Source organism: Lotus japonicus, chromosome 3 (assembly GCF_012489685.1).
Source record: "Lotus japonicus ecotype B-129 chromosome 3, LjGifu_v1.2".
Classification (NCBI taxonomy): Eukaryota; Viridiplantae; Streptophyta; class Magnoliopsida; order Fabales; family Fabaceae; genus Lotus; species Lotus japonicus.
In genome coordinates this window covers 34752142-34769392 of record NC_080043.1, presented here as the reverse complement: position 1 = coordinate 34769392, position 17251 = coordinate 34752142, and the positions used below count along the sequence as shown (strand labels likewise).

General features: G+C 38.4%; 1 protein-coding gene across 2 annotated transcripts; it reads left to right on the top strand.

Moving 5' to 3' along the window:
• Positions 1–955: 955 nt before the first annotated feature.
• On the top strand, positions 956–16646 carry LOC130749676 (ribonuclease II, chloroplastic/mitochondrial). Of its 2 annotated transcripts, none has more exons than XM_057603049.1 (14): positions 956–1322; positions 1968–2124; positions 2258–2371; positions 2456–2533; positions 2602–2733; positions 3812–4033; positions 5052–5231; positions 11212–11244; positions 11355–11461; positions 11541–11690; positions 13556–13715; positions 14543–14938; positions 15211–15435; positions 15855–16646. In XM_057603049.1, the coding sequence occupies exons 1-14, from the start codon at positions 1069–1071 to the stop codon at positions 15978–15980; spliced, it is 2334 nt and encodes a 777-aa protein (XP_057459032.1). In that variant the 5' UTR covers positions 956–1068; the 3' UTR covers positions 15981–16646. The 2 variants fall into 2 exon arrangements, with proteins under 2 accessions (XP_057459032.1, XP_057459031.1); XM_057603048.1 differs by having other exon boundaries at positions 11182–11244.
• Positions 16647–17251: the final 605 nt, after the last annotated feature.

Below are 17251 nucleotides of genomic sequence, written 5' to 3'. Positions count from 1 at the left end.
GAAAAATAAATTAGGAATTATGTACTCATTTTTAAGGGTATTATATGTGGAAAATAAATTAGGATTCATGTACTCAGTGATGAAGGTGTACGGAAAATCCCACAGAAAAGTCATGTTCACTTTTGTATTCAAAGTTGAGTTAATTTTTTCAGTCTTAGCTTAGCTTGATCTCCTATGATTCATTGTGTGAGCACGGGTGTTAAAATTGTCCATTTGAATGAGTAGTGGAGCAATGCCATATATAATGTAAACATTTTTCAACAAACTTCTAATTATATTTTCCTTTCAAAAAAAAAATTCTAATTACATTTCTATATCTTGCTTTTTTTATATCATTACAAATTTTAATTTAATTATATTGCAGCAATATGGGCAACTCTAATTAAATATCAAACTGAGTGTCGACCGAAGTAACTTTTGAACTTCCTAGATCCAAAGTTCAATTTTTAATAGCCACATTCTAACATAGATATTTGAATTTCACTACACTCGAATTGAAATTACAAGAATAAATTAATATACCAAAAAAAAAGTATAAGTATGGACAATTTTTTTTTTTGTTTCCTAATGTATCCTTACATTTGTCAAGTCATGAGATAAACTCCCGATTCTGAAATTACGTCAAGTGAGTAAAACCTCTTCCAACAATTCATTTTCGGTACGCACCCATGGAATATAGAAACATTTGAATTTTACCACACTCAAGTTGAAATTACAATAAAAAAATTACTATACCAAAGAAAAGTATCATCACATTCGGCAGCCATAAACTTAACCCCATGATGCTCAAGATTTTTTTTAGTTACAAGAGGAAAATCATGATGCTCGAGATGACAATAAATGAGTAAAATATTTTGCAAAAAATCATTTTTCGGTACGCACCAATTGAAGATGATTATCTCATGTGTATATATAGTTGTAAAAACTAAAAATAAACTATATATGCATTGGGACATTAAAATCACCTAGGCTTGAGTCTGCACCACTCACTAGACAAAACTCTCCTTCAATACTTCCACTTCCTCCATCTTAACCTCATCATCACTCCATGAGCCTCTGAACTCAACCATGGCCGTTCGAGCAGTGAACACATGCTGCTTCTTCCGTCCTCACTCTCCTCCTCTCTCCACCGCCGTCCGCTTCTTCTCCCGCTACCGCCGTCCTCACCCTCTCTTCTTCTCCTCCTCCTCCTCCTCCTCCGGCTATGGCGCTCGGATTCAACGGCGCTCCATCCAGAGCCTCTTTGACAGCGTCATTGAAGAGCTACAAGCCATGCGCAAACGCCGCAAGAGAGTCGTCTCCGCCGCCGCACCTTCTTCCAAGTACGTTCCTCTCACTCTCTCTATTGCGAATTGGAAATTGTGCACCCAACGTGTGGTTGTGGATTGTATAGTTGAAAACTTGAAATCACTGGCTCAGTTACAGTTCATGAAGATGAATACTAAAATTCGTTATAATTTGTCATTTTGTTATAAAAGGTGATTAAATTAATAAATTCTGTGAGGACAAGGTTGAATTTGAGAAGGGTGGTATTGTTAGGATGCATATTGTGGTCAGCCATTTACCGTTTAATGCAAGCACCCGCGGGCCGCAGCGAGTGTTTAGTCATTGCTGTTGGCGGTGGATACTGTGAGCTCACAAAAAAAAAAGGGAGAATTAGTTAGAGGATTTATGATAGTTAGGGGATGTTGTAGTAGTTAGTTAGTATTTACTATGAGGGGATTAATTAGATATAAGTAAGGGAGGTGATATTGGAGAAGCATCAATTCAGTTGTATAGTTGGGAAAAACCAGAACAGTGGCTCAGTTGTGAGAGGAAACCCTTGGAGGAAATTTCTCACAATAGTAATAGTTTCTTTCAATTCTAACTCCGGGCTTCGTAACAATTTTCTTTTGTACAAGGCTAGTTTTGGTTCCCCCTAGCTTTCCCATTGTTTCAGTTTCGATCTTAATTTATTGGTTTAACAGCACAGGATTGTTCAACGGAGAGCTTCTTGAAGATAGACTTCTAAACCGTTCGTTGCAAAAAGGGTTGCTTTTGGAGTTCAAGAAGGATTCTGAAAGAATATTGCTTGCAGTTGCTCAGAGACCAGATGGCAAGAAGAACTGGATGGTTTCTGATCAGGTTCTAGTAGAATCAACATAATGCGGCATGTTTAATAGGTTGCTAGGTGTTGGAACTTCTCGCAGTTTTATAATATTCAAATATTGCTTGATTTTTTGTTGTCTGACTATTCCTTGGTTTTGTTGGGCTGAAGAATGGTGTCTCTTCTTCAATCAAGCCGCAACAAGTGACATTTATTGTGCCTGGTATTGACAATTTTGACCGAGCAGATATCGCAGATTTTGTTCAGAAAGCTCAGGATAACATGGTCAGTTTCACAATGGGTTGGTAATAGAAATCCCAAATTATTCTTACTTCTGTCTTTAAGTAAATGCTGGATGATGTGATGCAGGACCCATCATTACTTGAATTCGCATGGATTGAGCTACTTGAAAAGAATAAGTCTGTAACAGTTGAAGAGTTGGCTGAGGTAATGTGATTTCTGGACTGTTTGTCAAACATGCTTTCTGTGTCCTTACATGTCTGCTCGTTCTGCAGATAATTTTTGGTAGTGCTGAGCCTCTTGAGAGCTATTCTGCTCACCTCTTGCTGTCAAAAGATGAAGTATACTTTAGTGTGCTCGAGACTAAAGGATTTCGTTCCATTTATGGACCTCGGCCAAGTGAGCAGGTAGATACATTACTTTCAGGTCTACAGTAGCTTTAAAAAATTAGTAGGTTTTCATTACACATGTAATTCTAAGTTATGTAGCCCTTCTTTGGTGTATTTTCCTAACATGTATATATATGAGCTCTGGGGAGAGCCTTGCATTATTTCGAATTTATTTTTACGAACCTGTTTTGGATTTGTTATAAAATGGGATTCCAAAGTAGTAGTTTAAAGCCAATACTTGTGACCACTTGGTGATTACTTTGTTATTTGTTAGAGTATAATGTATATGGTTAGACTCGGTTATAGTTCTGTTATGCCATGGTGCCAGCCGTCTATAGCTGTTTGTATTCTGTTAGAGGTAGTTTATTGTTAGATTCTAACAGATAGTTAGTTACTATAGCTTCTCATATAAGCCAATCTCATAGGTCCTTTATACAAGAGCTATTCTCTGTAATCACCAATCAGATTATTCAATACAGATTTCTTTCATCTTCTCGTACAATATTTTCTCTCTTCCTACTCTTTACTTTTCTTAAACATTATTATACAGCATAATTTTTTCTCAAGGTGAAGTACTACTCCTTTTGGCTTCAATAATATGTCCAACATTGTTACTGTTATTCTTTCTCATGCGAGTTTTCGTTGGCATCGAAGCTGATTTGGGATTTAGGCTTTGCTTCTATTCGTGTAGAGCATGTTGTGCTTTTATGGAGGTATTCCTAAAAAATATGCTAAGGGAATTGGAAGCTTAGCCACATTAGTGTTTTAATTTTTTTTTCCTCATTGATTATATTCTTTCTGGTTTAAGAGGATTCCTCATTCTCCAATTTTTCTTCCATTATTATTTTAGAAAAAGAGGAAAATTTCCTTTGGATAGTTAAGAATATGCTGTGAGAGGCGTGTAGTTGTAGGAAATATATCTATTGCTAGTGCTTTGCTCATCGTTTGAAGTACTAATAATACATGAACTTTTAGTTGAATAGCCATGAAAGTGTGATACTTTTCCATCGTCTTTGAGGTTATCTTTTGGTTTGATTTACTAGTTAATTGAGATGTCTGGAGATATATATCTTAAAGCTTGTTTCTGAAAGGGCAGGTTGAGGAGCTTATTCGTAGGAAAATTGCAAAGGAGGCTGCTGAGAATGAATTTCAGGAGTTTATTAAGCTGCTGGCATCTGCAAAATCAATGCCTCGACAAGATAAACCTTCCAAATCTTCTTGGGTGAATGAGGAGAAAAATTGGAGCAGAATTGAATCACTTCAAGCATATGCTCTTGATTCATGTAAAAATGACGAACAAAGGAAAACAGCTGGGGCGGTAAATTTCCCCTCCTCAAACATAGCTCTTTTTGATTTAATTCTGTATCATAGAAATTGGGGGTTCTCTTCATGTATGCAAGGAATATGAAGAGATGATAAAATAGGGAAGAGAGGAGTATTCCATAAATGTGATTTGTTAAGGTCCCACATTGACTAGAAATATGGCCAAATAAATCCTTATAAAAGGTAGAGCAATCCTCACCCCTGAGCTAGCTTTTGGGGTAGAGTTAGGCATAAAAGAGTTCTATGTTGGTATAAGAGTTTATCCTAGATCAGTTTATTAGGTCAAACATAAATAGGTCACCTAAAGATGTCCAGTTCTACAAACTTTACGCTCCATATGTTCAGCCATGGGAGTGAGTGGGCATGTTAACAGGCAGAATAATCTTCACCCCTAAGCTAGCTTTTGGGATAGAGTTAGGCCAGTCCAATTCTAATATGATTCTTGAACTTATTTAGACTCCTTGTATATGTATGTTAAGATTCCACATCAACTAGAGGTATGACCAAAGTAGTTCTTATACAGGCTTGACAATCCTCCTTCACAAGCTAACTTTTGGGCTTGAGTTAAACCTAGTCTAAACTTTAAGATGGTATAAAAGCTTATCTTAGATTTGTTATTGGGCCACAGGGAGACGTCCAAAAGTCAACTTGGCCCTGTAACTATCGGAAGAAATCAGCTTGGCCCCATGGTTTTCCTAGAAAAAAAAGAGTTTTACAATCGCACTTCAGATGTCCAACCTTGGGTGTGAGGGGTGTGGTAAGGTCCCATACTGACTAGAAATATAACCACAGTAGTCATATTTTCTTGGGCAATCACACATCAAGAGCAATGGGATGAATTTAACCACTGTTCAAATTCTAAAAATGTATTTTATACTTATGAATTGGGTCAAGTACACGTGTTGTACAAAGCCTACCCTGTTAATGCATGTCTAGAGTGATGATTGTTATGTCTGTAATTATAGTTGACTTTCTTATTGTTCTAATAGATTCCTCCTCTATGCCACTAGCAGATTCTTAAGGAAATGGGTCTTGCAAAAACAGCATCTTCAGCCGTGAATCTCTTGGTGGATATTGGGTATTTTCCTGTACATGTCAATCTTGAGCTGTTGAAGTTGGGAATTCCCACTGATCACTCAGAAGAGATCATATCAGCTGCTCATCTTCTATCAGACTCGTATGATCCTGACGAGGTGTGTTTCAATTGCCTCATACTATTGCAAGTAGGAGATCTACATGGATGTTCTTAATGCTGGATTGTTTATTATGATATTTTGGGATAGATGGAACTGATATGATGAAGAATTTTACACACCATTTATAAACGTGTCCATTCCCTTCCTTTAAAATCTCTGTTACTTATTATATTAGTATAAAGTTGATGCTTACTGTTAAAACCCACTCGACTAGAGATATGACCAAGTAGTCCTTATAAAAGCTTGACAACTCTCACTTTTCGAGTTAGTTTTTGGGTTGAGTTAGGCCTAGTCCAAATTCTAATTTAGTATGAGAGTCAATCTTAGATCTGATATTGGGCCACCCGCGGATGTCCAATCCCATCATTAGTCCAGCCCCACGGCTTTCCAAGTGAAATAAGTCTGGCCCCACTGCATTCCTAAGAAAACCACCCATGCAAACTTCACAGTTCACGCTCTAGATATCTAGTCAGCACAAGGGGTTTAAAACTTGGGGACAATTATCACCACTTGGGGTAGCTTTTGTGGTTGAATTAGGCTTCTGATACATACTAATTGAACTTTTTATCCTTAATGAGGGATTTATGCTGTCATATACTGCTAAGACAGGGTAGAATATTTGTTAGTGATGGAATTTTTTATGAATACTTTTTTTAACAATTAATCATTCACCATTGATGGTTAGTGCGCTATATAAAATTTATAACTTGCATGGTATCTAAATATATTTATTTATTTGCTACGTTAGATGGGAAATAGGGGAGATGTAAACCATAGAATTCAAGCAAGATGGATGAAGGGTAGTACTTTCAAGTGTTATTTCCAATTCAAAAGTACAATTAAGCTTAAGGGAAAATTTGACTGCACAGCTATAAGACTTGTTATATGATGTTCTATGGAACTCAATATTAAGTGGTAAGGAGAAAAAAGAAAATAAATTTAGTGTTTCATACATAAGTATGTTATGATGGGAATGAACATCAAGAGTGAAAATCAGGTAAATATGCGTCTGAACCCCTCTGCTAGGGTTCCTGGGTCTGGCGATGTGAAGACGGCTGCGGCAAATCGGAAGGGCCTGTCGGCTGCTCGTGGCGAGGGCATCGTGGACGGAGAGGCAGACGGCGGTGAGCTGGACGGCGAAGCTGATGGTGGAGCGGGCGGAAGCCACGACAGAGGGAGGAAGGTTTTCTCAGTGTTCATCGATGGAATTGAAGAGAGCATCGGTTATCTTCACCTCCGTGGTATCTGCTCAAAGTTTGGTGAGGTTATCAACCTCTTTGTTCAACGACAGAGAAAGGTTGGCAGGTTCTTTCGTTTTGGCTTCGTACGGTATGGGTTTCGAGAGCAGGCGTTGAAGGCGATTCAGGGACTTGATGGGTTTAAGTTGGGCAAGGTCTCTCTTTCGGTTTCCATGGCGAGGTTACCTCGGGTTGTGGGTTGATAGGAACTCAAGGTTAGGGGTTAGTTAGTTAGTTAGTCATACTTAGTGAGTTAGTTAGAATGTTATTGAGGCATGTAGCCTATAAATAGCAGACATTAGAGAGTTAGGGGTATTTTGATATTCAGTTAGGAATTGGGTTTAGAGAGAGAAGTGGTTCTCTTTCTAGGGTTAGAGAGGGTGTTTGGCATCTCTCTCATGTATCTTTCCCCTAATCCCCAATTGGGAATTATGGTTTTCTATCAATAAAAATCAGGGTTCTATCATTGGTATCAGAGCACCGATCTGGTGCCTTAACCACAATTTCTTTGCTGCGTTATGGAAGAGACAAAGAGCAAGCTGAGAATTTCAGAGGAAATTCCAATTTTTGGTGGAGATGAAGCTCTGGAATGGATACAACGTTTGGAGGTTGTGCTGCGAGGAGTTTCAGAAGAAGAGAAGTTGCAGGCTTCAATGGAGGCTTTAGAAGGAAGAGCTTTTACCTGGTTTCAATGGTGGAAACGTTGTAATCCGAATCCATCATGGGAAGGGTTCAAGATTGCAGTGGTGAGGAGGTTTCAGCCCTCAAAGATTCAGAATCCATTTGAGTTGCTTCTTTCTCTGAAGCAAGATGAAACGGTGGAAGATTATGTGAAAGATTTTGAGAGGTACGTGGGTGCTCTCAGAGAAATTGATCCAGAATTTGTGATAGGCACTTTCTTGAAGGGATTGAAGGAAGAAATCCGGATAGAGGTACAATCTTGTGAATTTCATTCTCTCTCTGAGGTTATTCAAGAAACCATCTTTATTGAACAAGAAAGGAGAGAATCGGAGGCTGCAATTGAAGCGGAGCGAACAGCGGCAGCATCGCCGAGAGGGACCGGGACTGCAGCAGAAGAAGAGCAAGTCGCAGCGGTGGCTGGGCAAGCATCTGAAGAAGAGGAAGACTCAACCTCTGCGATTCAGAAACCGAATCTTGGAACAGAGGGTGAATTAGAGACGACGGAGGGGGAAGAGCGAGTAGCGGCGGAGGTATCGCCGGTGAATTTGGAAACTGCGACGGAGACCGATTCAACGGTGGTGGAGTCGACTCAGAAATCCATTCTTGAAACAGAGGGTGGTTCAGAGTCAACAGAGGAAGGGGAGAGAGTTGTCACGGAGGAAGGTGGGGCAAGGTTGTGTCCACTATGGAGTTGTTGGAGGGTGGCGCAGCCACTTCCACCACCGGCGAAACCGCCAGATTTGTGGGGTGGTGGTGGCGGCTTTGACTTGGCGCCGCTGGATGGTCGAGCTGTGAAGGAAGGAGAACGTGCAGAGGGATGGAATTGGGAAACACGCAGAGTACTGAGGGAAAAATTTGGATTTCCAAAGCCAATGGGCCAAGCCCAAAACTCAGATGAAAGGAATTGGGTCATACAACAGTATGGAGAAGACAAATTGGTATGTTGGCCTACCTTCTCATACTCTAAGCAAAAAATGAATTTACTCATTTACCCATTTACAGTTAAGTCTGCCACACATGTTCCAAACAACAACAAGTGTCCTGTTGAAGTGAAATTCCATGGTAGAGTAAGAGTGAGTCAAGTCCAAATGACAGAAGAGGTTCGAGAGGCATCAAAAGCCCAAAATAATTTGGATTTCATGGACCTAATTCAGCTTAATAATTGCTACGTTACAGTCTTTGAGTTTTTACAAGTTGAAGCTGGTGGTGGGAAGGAAAATGGTTTGGGAGTTATTAGTTTGAGGAGCCTAGCTGTTGCAGATTTCACTAGGTTGCTACTTCAAAGGTTAAAGAACCAAATCAGAATCTGTTTTCATTGTTCTGGGGGTTGGCCCAACACATCACACATGGCTGAACTTTTGCAAAGGAGGCTAAGCTATAAGTTGGAGTGGTATTCAGTTCCAGAATTGCTATTCCATTGGCAAACAAGTGCTTGGTCATGTAACCTACATGTCTTAGCTGATTTAGTTACTGGGTTTCAAAGTTTGAATTCTCAAATTGCTGAATCTCAACATATTGGTGAAATTTTGGAGGCTGATTCAATTACTTCACTACTTGTGAATTTGTTGGCTGGTTATTGGAAGATGCTTTCCAATACTTACAGGGCTGGAGTTTGGTGCTTTCGGCAGTGGGATCCAGGTGGACGTGGTATTTTCCATTTAGCCATCTACATGAGGCAGCAGGGAACAGCACCCATTTCAAAGGGTCAAAGTGAATTTTGCAAATGTTATGCTATTGAGATCCTGGTGGCAGCTGTAATAGTCAACATTAGAACTGTGGAATAGTTGTTCTTTTTGTAGCTGTATTTGGTCCTTCACCTTGAGGACAAGGTGAATTTTCAGGGGGGAGTATTGATAGGAACTCAAGGTTAGGGGTTAGTTAGTTAGTTAGTCATACTTAGTGAGTTAGTTAGAATGTTATTGAGGCATGTAGCCTATAAATAGCAGACATTAGAGAGTTAGGGGTATTCTGATATTCAGTTAGGAATTGGGTTTAGAGAGAGAAGTGGTTCTCTTTCTAGGGTTAGAGAGGGTGTTTGGCATCTCTCTCATGTATCTTTCCCCTAATCGTGCAATTCTGGAAGGGGGGCGCAGGTCGTTTCTGAGCAGGGGAAGCTTCCCTCTGATTCGGTCCAACAAGGAAAGGCAGGTAATTATCCTACCCCTCTTTCCTGGCGTGATATTGTCTTGGGTCGTAGGAAGGCTAGCTGCTTGTCTTCTCCTTCTTCTGAGGATGAGCTGCGGATGCTCGACGGTGTTGGGTTTTTGGGTTGTGAGGGTTGCAGAGTTCCAGACAGGTTCCTCTTTCCAGAGATTTTGGGCACGGGTTGTCGTGTGGCCAGTGTTGTGAGCGATCTAGTAGGGGGAGGTGATGCCGTGCAAGGAGGTCTTTTGATGGATTCGACTAGGATGGTGCGTTGGGCCAGTGTTGGGTTAGGAGCTGTTATGCAGGGGTTCTGGGAGAATGGTTTGTTTTCTCTTCTTCTCCATGGTCTTTCGGCTGGAAGGTGGAGCAGAATCTTTCAAGACTGTGCTGGACTTCGCTTTAACTTGTCTGCTGCCCCCTCCTTTAGGAGTTTGGCTGTTCCGAGAACCATACCTCGCTTTTAGCGGGTGTGAGGCTCAGGTTTGGGCTTCCGGAGAGCAACGAGTCCTTTGATTTGGTCACCACAGGTCCTGGTGATGCTGCAGAAGAAGCTCTTCCGCTTCAGGTGGTTTTGCCGTTGCCTCCTCTTTCTCCGGGTTTGTTTGCTGGGGCGGTGGAGGTCGCTGGTCCTGCGCCTGAGGAGGGGCTTTCTCTGGAGGGTCCGTTTCAGTCTCCCCGTCGACGCGGGCGTCCTAGAAAGGATCCTTCTTGCAAGAGGACTCGTGCTCTTCACTCGGCTTGTGAAGAGGTTCGGGGTGAGCATGAGGTAGGTCTCTCGTCTTCGCCCGTGTCGTTGTCGATCTCTGATCATGCTAGTGGAGGACGTTACTTCACGCGTTCGAAAAAGACGTGGCTTGTTGGCAAAGTCTTGGGGTTAGAGTTTGAGGGAAATGATATTGATGCTATTCGGGGTTTGGAAAAGTTGTATGAGGATCATTTCGAGACTTGATTTTCGTTTGTTTCTCTCGGGCTTTGTTTTTGCTTTTGTTCGGGTTGGGATATTTTCGGCTTAGAGGGGTTTCTTTTGTTCGTCGGGTGTCTCTTTTATTGGGGTCTCTCGCCCCCTAAGAGCTTGTTCTTAGGGGTTTTTTTGTGGATAATAATATATAATCCTTTATTTTTCAAAAAAAAAGTATGTTATGATGGATGAGTGGACATATAAGACAAAATAGGATACGGAGTTGATGCATTAGAAAGTTGAGGTAGCACCTATTGTGGAAAAGATGGTGGGAGCTCTCCTTTAGAAGTTCGGTCATATGCATAGAAGACTTGTAGAAGCCTATATAAAGAAAGTAAAAGGTAACCCAATAGTTAGAGGCATGGAGAGATTTAGAAAAACTATAGGATAAACTATTAAAAAGGATTTAGATTTAAATAGTTTGCTATTAGATATGGTTTGCATGGGATACTTTCAAGATGGCATTATTTGATCCATGTACCTAATCCCATCTACTGGGAAAGGCTTTTGTCTTTTATAAATTAAATATACAAAACTTGGAATTAATATTTTTGGAAACTAATAGTTGAATATCTAGAACTGGTATGTGGGATCAACCAAGGGCATGACACCTAGGAATTTTAGATGATTAGCAGTTCCCATGCTAAACTTGGAAATTTTAAATATCCACCTACTATCTTACTTTTTCAATGTTTAATTGTCTATGTACTTAACTTCATATAAAAGGCTGGATTAAACAGATTCTTCACTAAAAATGTGTATTATACAGCCTTTAGGTTGTTTTTAATTACTATAAAGGCTGAACTCTCAAGCTTTTCATACAGCTTGTTGTTTTCCTTTACGGCTATAATTACTCTGATCATTACTTGTACACATCTTAATGTTTTTGTAGTTAGATAATTATTCTATGTTTCAATATGGTTAGGTTAATAGGAAGAATCTTACTGATTTGAAGGTTTATGCCATTGATGTTGACGAAGCTGATGAGGTGAACAATCAATCCCTTTTTCTTTTCTTGGGGCAGTTGAAATTCTTATAAGTGTTGGAGCATTTATTTTAGTAAGCCTGTTATTTTGCTAACTGACCAATGATATGTAGCTTGATGATGCATTGAGTGCAAAAAAGTTGCAAGATGGACGGATTCAGATTTGGATACATGTTGCAGACGCTACTAGATATGTTCTACCTGGAAGTGTCGTGGATAGGTATGTGGTTGAGTTTCAAAGAGATTTTCATTAAATGTTCGGTGTTATAGTCCTTCCTAACATTCTTCATGGCATGCAGGGAGGCTATGAGAAGAGGAACTTCTGTTTTCCTGCCCACTGCTACATATTCTATGTTTCCAGAAAAGCTTGCCATGGAAGCTATGAGTTTGAGACAAGGAGAAATTTGTAATGCTGTTACTGTATCAGTTGTGCTGCATAAGGATGGCAGGTAAACTTAAATTCACTGATTGCATGGTGTGTGGTAATTCACCTTATGACACAGTAGTAGTATTGCATTAGATTGCAGGACGGGTGGTAACCTTTTAGGACCCTTGCTGAAGCGTGAAGTTGAGCTTCGCGCTCTAATCTAGCTTGGAAATATTGTCTCTTCCATTGGTGTTTGATGGTGTATCTTATGTTTGAGCTGATGCATTTGATATGAGGGTGAAAGCTAAATGTTGGAGTAATTAGGAGACTAGGTTGTGTTTCTTGGCATAAAAGTTTTTAATGTATGTTTTTATATTGTTGTTACTCGTTAGTTTAGTCTATATTAAATATTACTCTACCGATCTTGAATGTTGGCTTGTGCAATACGCAATGGCTCATTGAGCCCTATATGCAACAATGCACAATAAATAACGGGTGTGGTAGAAGATTTGAAATTTTAGGTTAAAAATGTGGTCACACCCCTATTTATGTTTCATGGCTTACATATGTAGCATTCTCTTTGAAGTGTACTTGGATTAATAACTGTTGTGTGATGTAATTGCCATAATTTGTAGAGATTTGTTTCCATAGTTTCTTGTAATTAGGACATATTTGAATATCTTTGTAAAGATTTTACGTGATATCATTCCCTTGTAATTCCTTAATTAGGTCAGGTGTAGCCTATATATATATATATTTATTGAAATCACCCTGAAATTTTTTTAAGAGGAGGGTTAAACTTAACTCTTATTATTCTTACACTGTTACACTCAATATGATCCGTTGATATTTTTGAATCTAACGCTCCCAGATTGTTCAAATTAATAAGTTATGTGATGTTAGTAATCAATTCAACCAACCCTCTCTTTTCTCTCCGTTCCAATTTGGGTAACACGGAAACAGGGCACTCAGTTTGGAAGAAGGTGGCCATATAATGTGAAACTCACCTCCTTCAATAATGAGAAGAATTATTACTCTTTATCTGATTTCATTTAATTAAGGTCCCTGGGGCTATAACGAGCATGGTTCATAGACTTTTGTGAATTGGGTTGATTATTCAAGGTGACATGATGCATAGGGCAAAGCATGGATTGATTTCCGGTTGAAGATTTGGGAATGGTTGGGCAAAGATTTTTATTCTGTGTTGCATAATGGATGGAGTGAGTAATATAAATCATTGATAGTGGTTGAGGCTTTGTATTCGAATCCCGATTTTTTGGTTTTTGAATCCACCATAGGACTAGGAATGAGAAGTTAGGCCGTCACGCGGAGGTTGAGTGGTGTTCAACAAGCAGTCACACCGAGGACCAGGAGCGAGAAAAAGAAGAGTTGGAGCTTTGGGGGTTATGTTTATTGTGGTCACGTGAGTTTTAATTTAAATAAAATTAGAATCATTAGTTCAAGCATAGATCAATGGATTATATTTAGTGTAACAGTGTAATATTAGTAAGAGCGTAAGTTGAACCCTCCTCTTTTTTTAATCAGAAATAGAATCTGACTTTTTTTTTTCTTTTTAAGTTGATATCAGAGCCTGTATGACATAGGAGACTAGAGTTCTTATGATAAAAAGTTGAATTTCAGCTCAAGATAGGTGATTTTCCACACTGTTCATGCTATCCTTCTTGCCTTCTTTCTTTTCTTTGTGGGGTTGGGGAGGGGGTGTTCTATTGTTGAGATCGAAGGACAAAGGGATTAAGAGATGGCTGATGTTGAGCTGATGCTTTCTCTTTCTATTCTTTTTCTTTCTTTTATTTTAAGAACTTGTCTTTTCCTCTAACCCTGCATTATTTAATTCATCTTTTATCCAAAGTAGAAGTAAAATAATAACTGTGCTGATTAGTTTTGGAGATGGCCTTCTGTTGATGATGTCCTGGGTGTGTTTAACAGCATTGCAGAATGTTCAGTGTTGAACTCACTGATTAAACCAACATACATGCTAACTTACGAGAGCGCATCTGAGCTACTCCACTTGAACCTAAAGGAGGAGGTTGAACTCAGAATTTTGTCTGAGGCTGCAACCCTTCGTTTAAATTGGCGCCGTCAGCAGGTTGGTTTTAGTTTCTTCTTTCGACTTAGAGGTGTATAAAATTTTGCTTAATGTAAAAATGGGCAAGCTAGTGATGAAAGTTAAATCACTCCTACTATTTTGGCAGAGTCCTGGGAAGGGTACGATCCGTTGTGGGTCTAGAAGAAGTTGATTCTTAGCTTAAATCGTGTAATGTGCTGAAGTTTGGAACTTTGTTATTGAAACAGAGACTACTTGAAAAATAATATATCTTAATCTCCACTTAAGTCCATCACTGATTCATAACTCATAGCTCTTGCATGTTTTCAGAATTGCCTAAATAAAGCATAACCTGGCAACTGTTACTTAAATTATATAGTAGCTATATTATATAGCCTGGGTATCCAGCAGCTGTGGTCCATTCTTAAAATTTCATTACACCTTGACAAGTGATGAAAATTGCGTTCATATTTTTTTTGTTTTTATATTTTTTGTCAGTCAAATATTGTAAAATGATAGCATGCTTGAATGAATGCCATGTTTTATGTTTGTTTTCCATACTTCGAGTCCTCTTAGACAAGCTTCATGGCTAGTTAGAGTATCTAAAATGTAGTGAGAGGCTGAGACTTCAAAAAAAAATAATTATACTCAAGATAAGGAGTTAAAAATATGCTAAGAATTTATGGGACTATCTTGCATTGACTGAATGCTTGAGTGGATAATATGGCAAACTTATTGAAACCCACGCTTGTGGATCCATAAAGGCATGTGGAATTAGCTGCTTATTAAAAACACATTTAACTAGTTAATGCTATTGAGAATTATTAGCATCTGATATATTAGCATTTCCCTTGCCTTCCTTTGTTCAGGGTGCAGTTGAGACAGCATCATTAGAAACTCGTATTAAAGTGTCTAATCCAGAGGATGCAGAGCCTTCAATAAACCTTTATGTGGAAAGCCAGGCAGATCCAGCAATGCGATTAGTCTCTGAGATGATGATACTCTGTGGTGAAGCTATGGCCACCTTTGGATCTCGGAATGAGATTCCTTTACCCTACAGGGGACAACCCCAATCAGATATAAATCTTTCTGAATTTTCCCATCTTCCAGAAGGGCCTGTTAGGAGTCTTGCCCTAGTCAAAGTAATGCGTGCTGCTGAAATTGATTTCAGGAAGCCAGCACGCCATGGGGTTTTGGGACTTCCTGGTTATGTTCAATTTACCTCTCCCATCCGTAGATATTTGGATCTTCTTGCTCATTATCAGGTACATTGTTTTCAATTTTATAATTTGAAGGCATATATCATGTTTTGTTCTTTATGAAGAGATTGGTCATCATATTCATACGTAACGTGTTTGTGATGTGATTGAATTTGCAAAGGATACTGTAATGATAGTTTTTACTCGTGAGTTTTGCTTCCTAACTTCCTTTGTGAAAGTGTTTCTCTATGAAGAATAATTCATACGCTATGCTGCATCTTTATATTTTCTTCTGACTTTTTTCCATTTCTGTTTTTTGTTGCATCTGAAATGTTCAGGTAAAGGCATTCCTTAGAGGTGAGCCTCTACCCTTTTCACCTGGTAAACTTGAAGGGATAGCAGCAGTTGTAAATGACAGATTTAGAACTGTGAGGAAACTCTGCAATAGTAGTCTTCGATATTGGATATTAGAATATCTACGAAGACAACCAAAAGAGAAAAAATATCGTGCATTGGTCCTTAGATTTTTGAAAGATCGAATTGCAGCTCTGCTTTTGGTTGAGGTAAGCAGCTGATGATTCCTACTATCTAATGTGTTTAGCATTCCATGCCATTTGTTGATCGTCAAAGTGAGAAAACTAATGGCAGCGTATAAAACAACCAGATCTGCTAGTGATCGATACTGGTTTAGGATCCTGAAAGAAAAAGATGATGTATTAACAGAAGTTATCCTTACTCGATGGCTATACCAATGGGATACCTTCATACTGGGCCAGTGAATTGAAAGAGAATACACAACAGTTTTGAAAATTGGTTCATAGAACTGATAAATGACAATATTTTTTAACATGTCATTTTCTTTGTTTTTTATGACCGTGTTTGGATAACCTCACATATTTCTTTTGCCAGCATTCTTACACCATTTAATGTGGTGAAAACATGTTCTGCTCTCTTGAATCCTCAAGGTGATTTTTCTTTACAGGTTGGATTTCAAGCTTCTGCCTGGGTTTCTCTTGGAGCTCAGATAGGGGATGAAGTAATGGTTAAGGTTGAAGAAGCACATCCACGTGATGATGTTATTTTTCTAAAGGAGGTTGTAAAAGGGTGACACAAGATACGTTCTTGAAGAGACTTTTTCAACGTTCAGCGATTTATTCAAAAAGGGCGATGCAGGAAATTTTTGTCAACTAACATCTTCTGCATATTAACTCCCACCAAGGTTGGCTAGTAAGGTGTAGCCTCCTTGTCTTTTGAATGGAATAGAGATGGTGCTTCAGCTCCACCGGCAGAATTTCAACATTTGGAACTTTGTCAAGCCGTTTAATAGCATGTTTGGATCAACTTCTTTTTCCTCAGTATCATATGAAACTCATTAGCTACTTACAGAAGTTCATGAATGATACGAACCAACATATCCAGTCTTCATCGTGCTGCAAGTATGTGCAGTTCTTCAAACTACCTTCATTTTCTCAACCCATACAGTGACATAAATTTACCAGGTTTTGCTCCCCCTCTTGTAGCTTGCCCATTCTGTTTATTTGATAAGATGTCTGTGACAATAGCTAGTGGTTGAAATATATCATCAGAAGGAGCTTCTTGTTTCCCTGAAAATTCATGGCTATGAGGGTTTTTTTCTAAAGTAATTTACTCTTACCCAGTATTGTATATGTCTGGCCTTTACAATTTTTTTTATACACATCTACTTGAAAAGTTATTTTAACATAAGAATGTTGATGTAGAATATTATGATTTTGTTGTAAATTTAATTTAACTATGAATATGTCAACCATGTTAGTTAAAAAATGTTCATTTAATTTGTTTTTTGGAGAAGAGAAAGATGAGCCAATTTTTTTAATAAATGTTTTAATTTAAAGGAAATATGAAAAAAATAGATTTAGCATATATTTAATGATCTAATCCTTTATTTATGCTCATAAATATTGTACTGTTCTCTTGAGTTGAAAATAAAAATTTATCCTTCCCTTTTACTTTGTTTAGTTGTGAAATAAAAATAGGATGAAAGAAAAAATTGGCAAGGCAAGAGAAAGAAAGGAAGTCAAATGATTTTTTAGTTGGTTTGGAAAGATAGCTAGAACGTGGAAGGTAAAGTAAGAGGAAAGAAAAATGTATATGTATTAAATGATAAATATCCTCTAGTAAAAATTAGTTGTGATTAATTCCTTTGATAAAATGTATTTTCAATCATATGGTTACAAACTTTTATTAATAATATTAATATTTCTATAATATGTACATTTTAGAAAAATTAACATTCATATCTCTTCATCTCAATTCCGTCAAAAAAATGAATTAATAAAATGTGCATTAGGATTAATTTCATTTTTCCATCATTTCCATCTAAAGACGTGTTTTTCATCA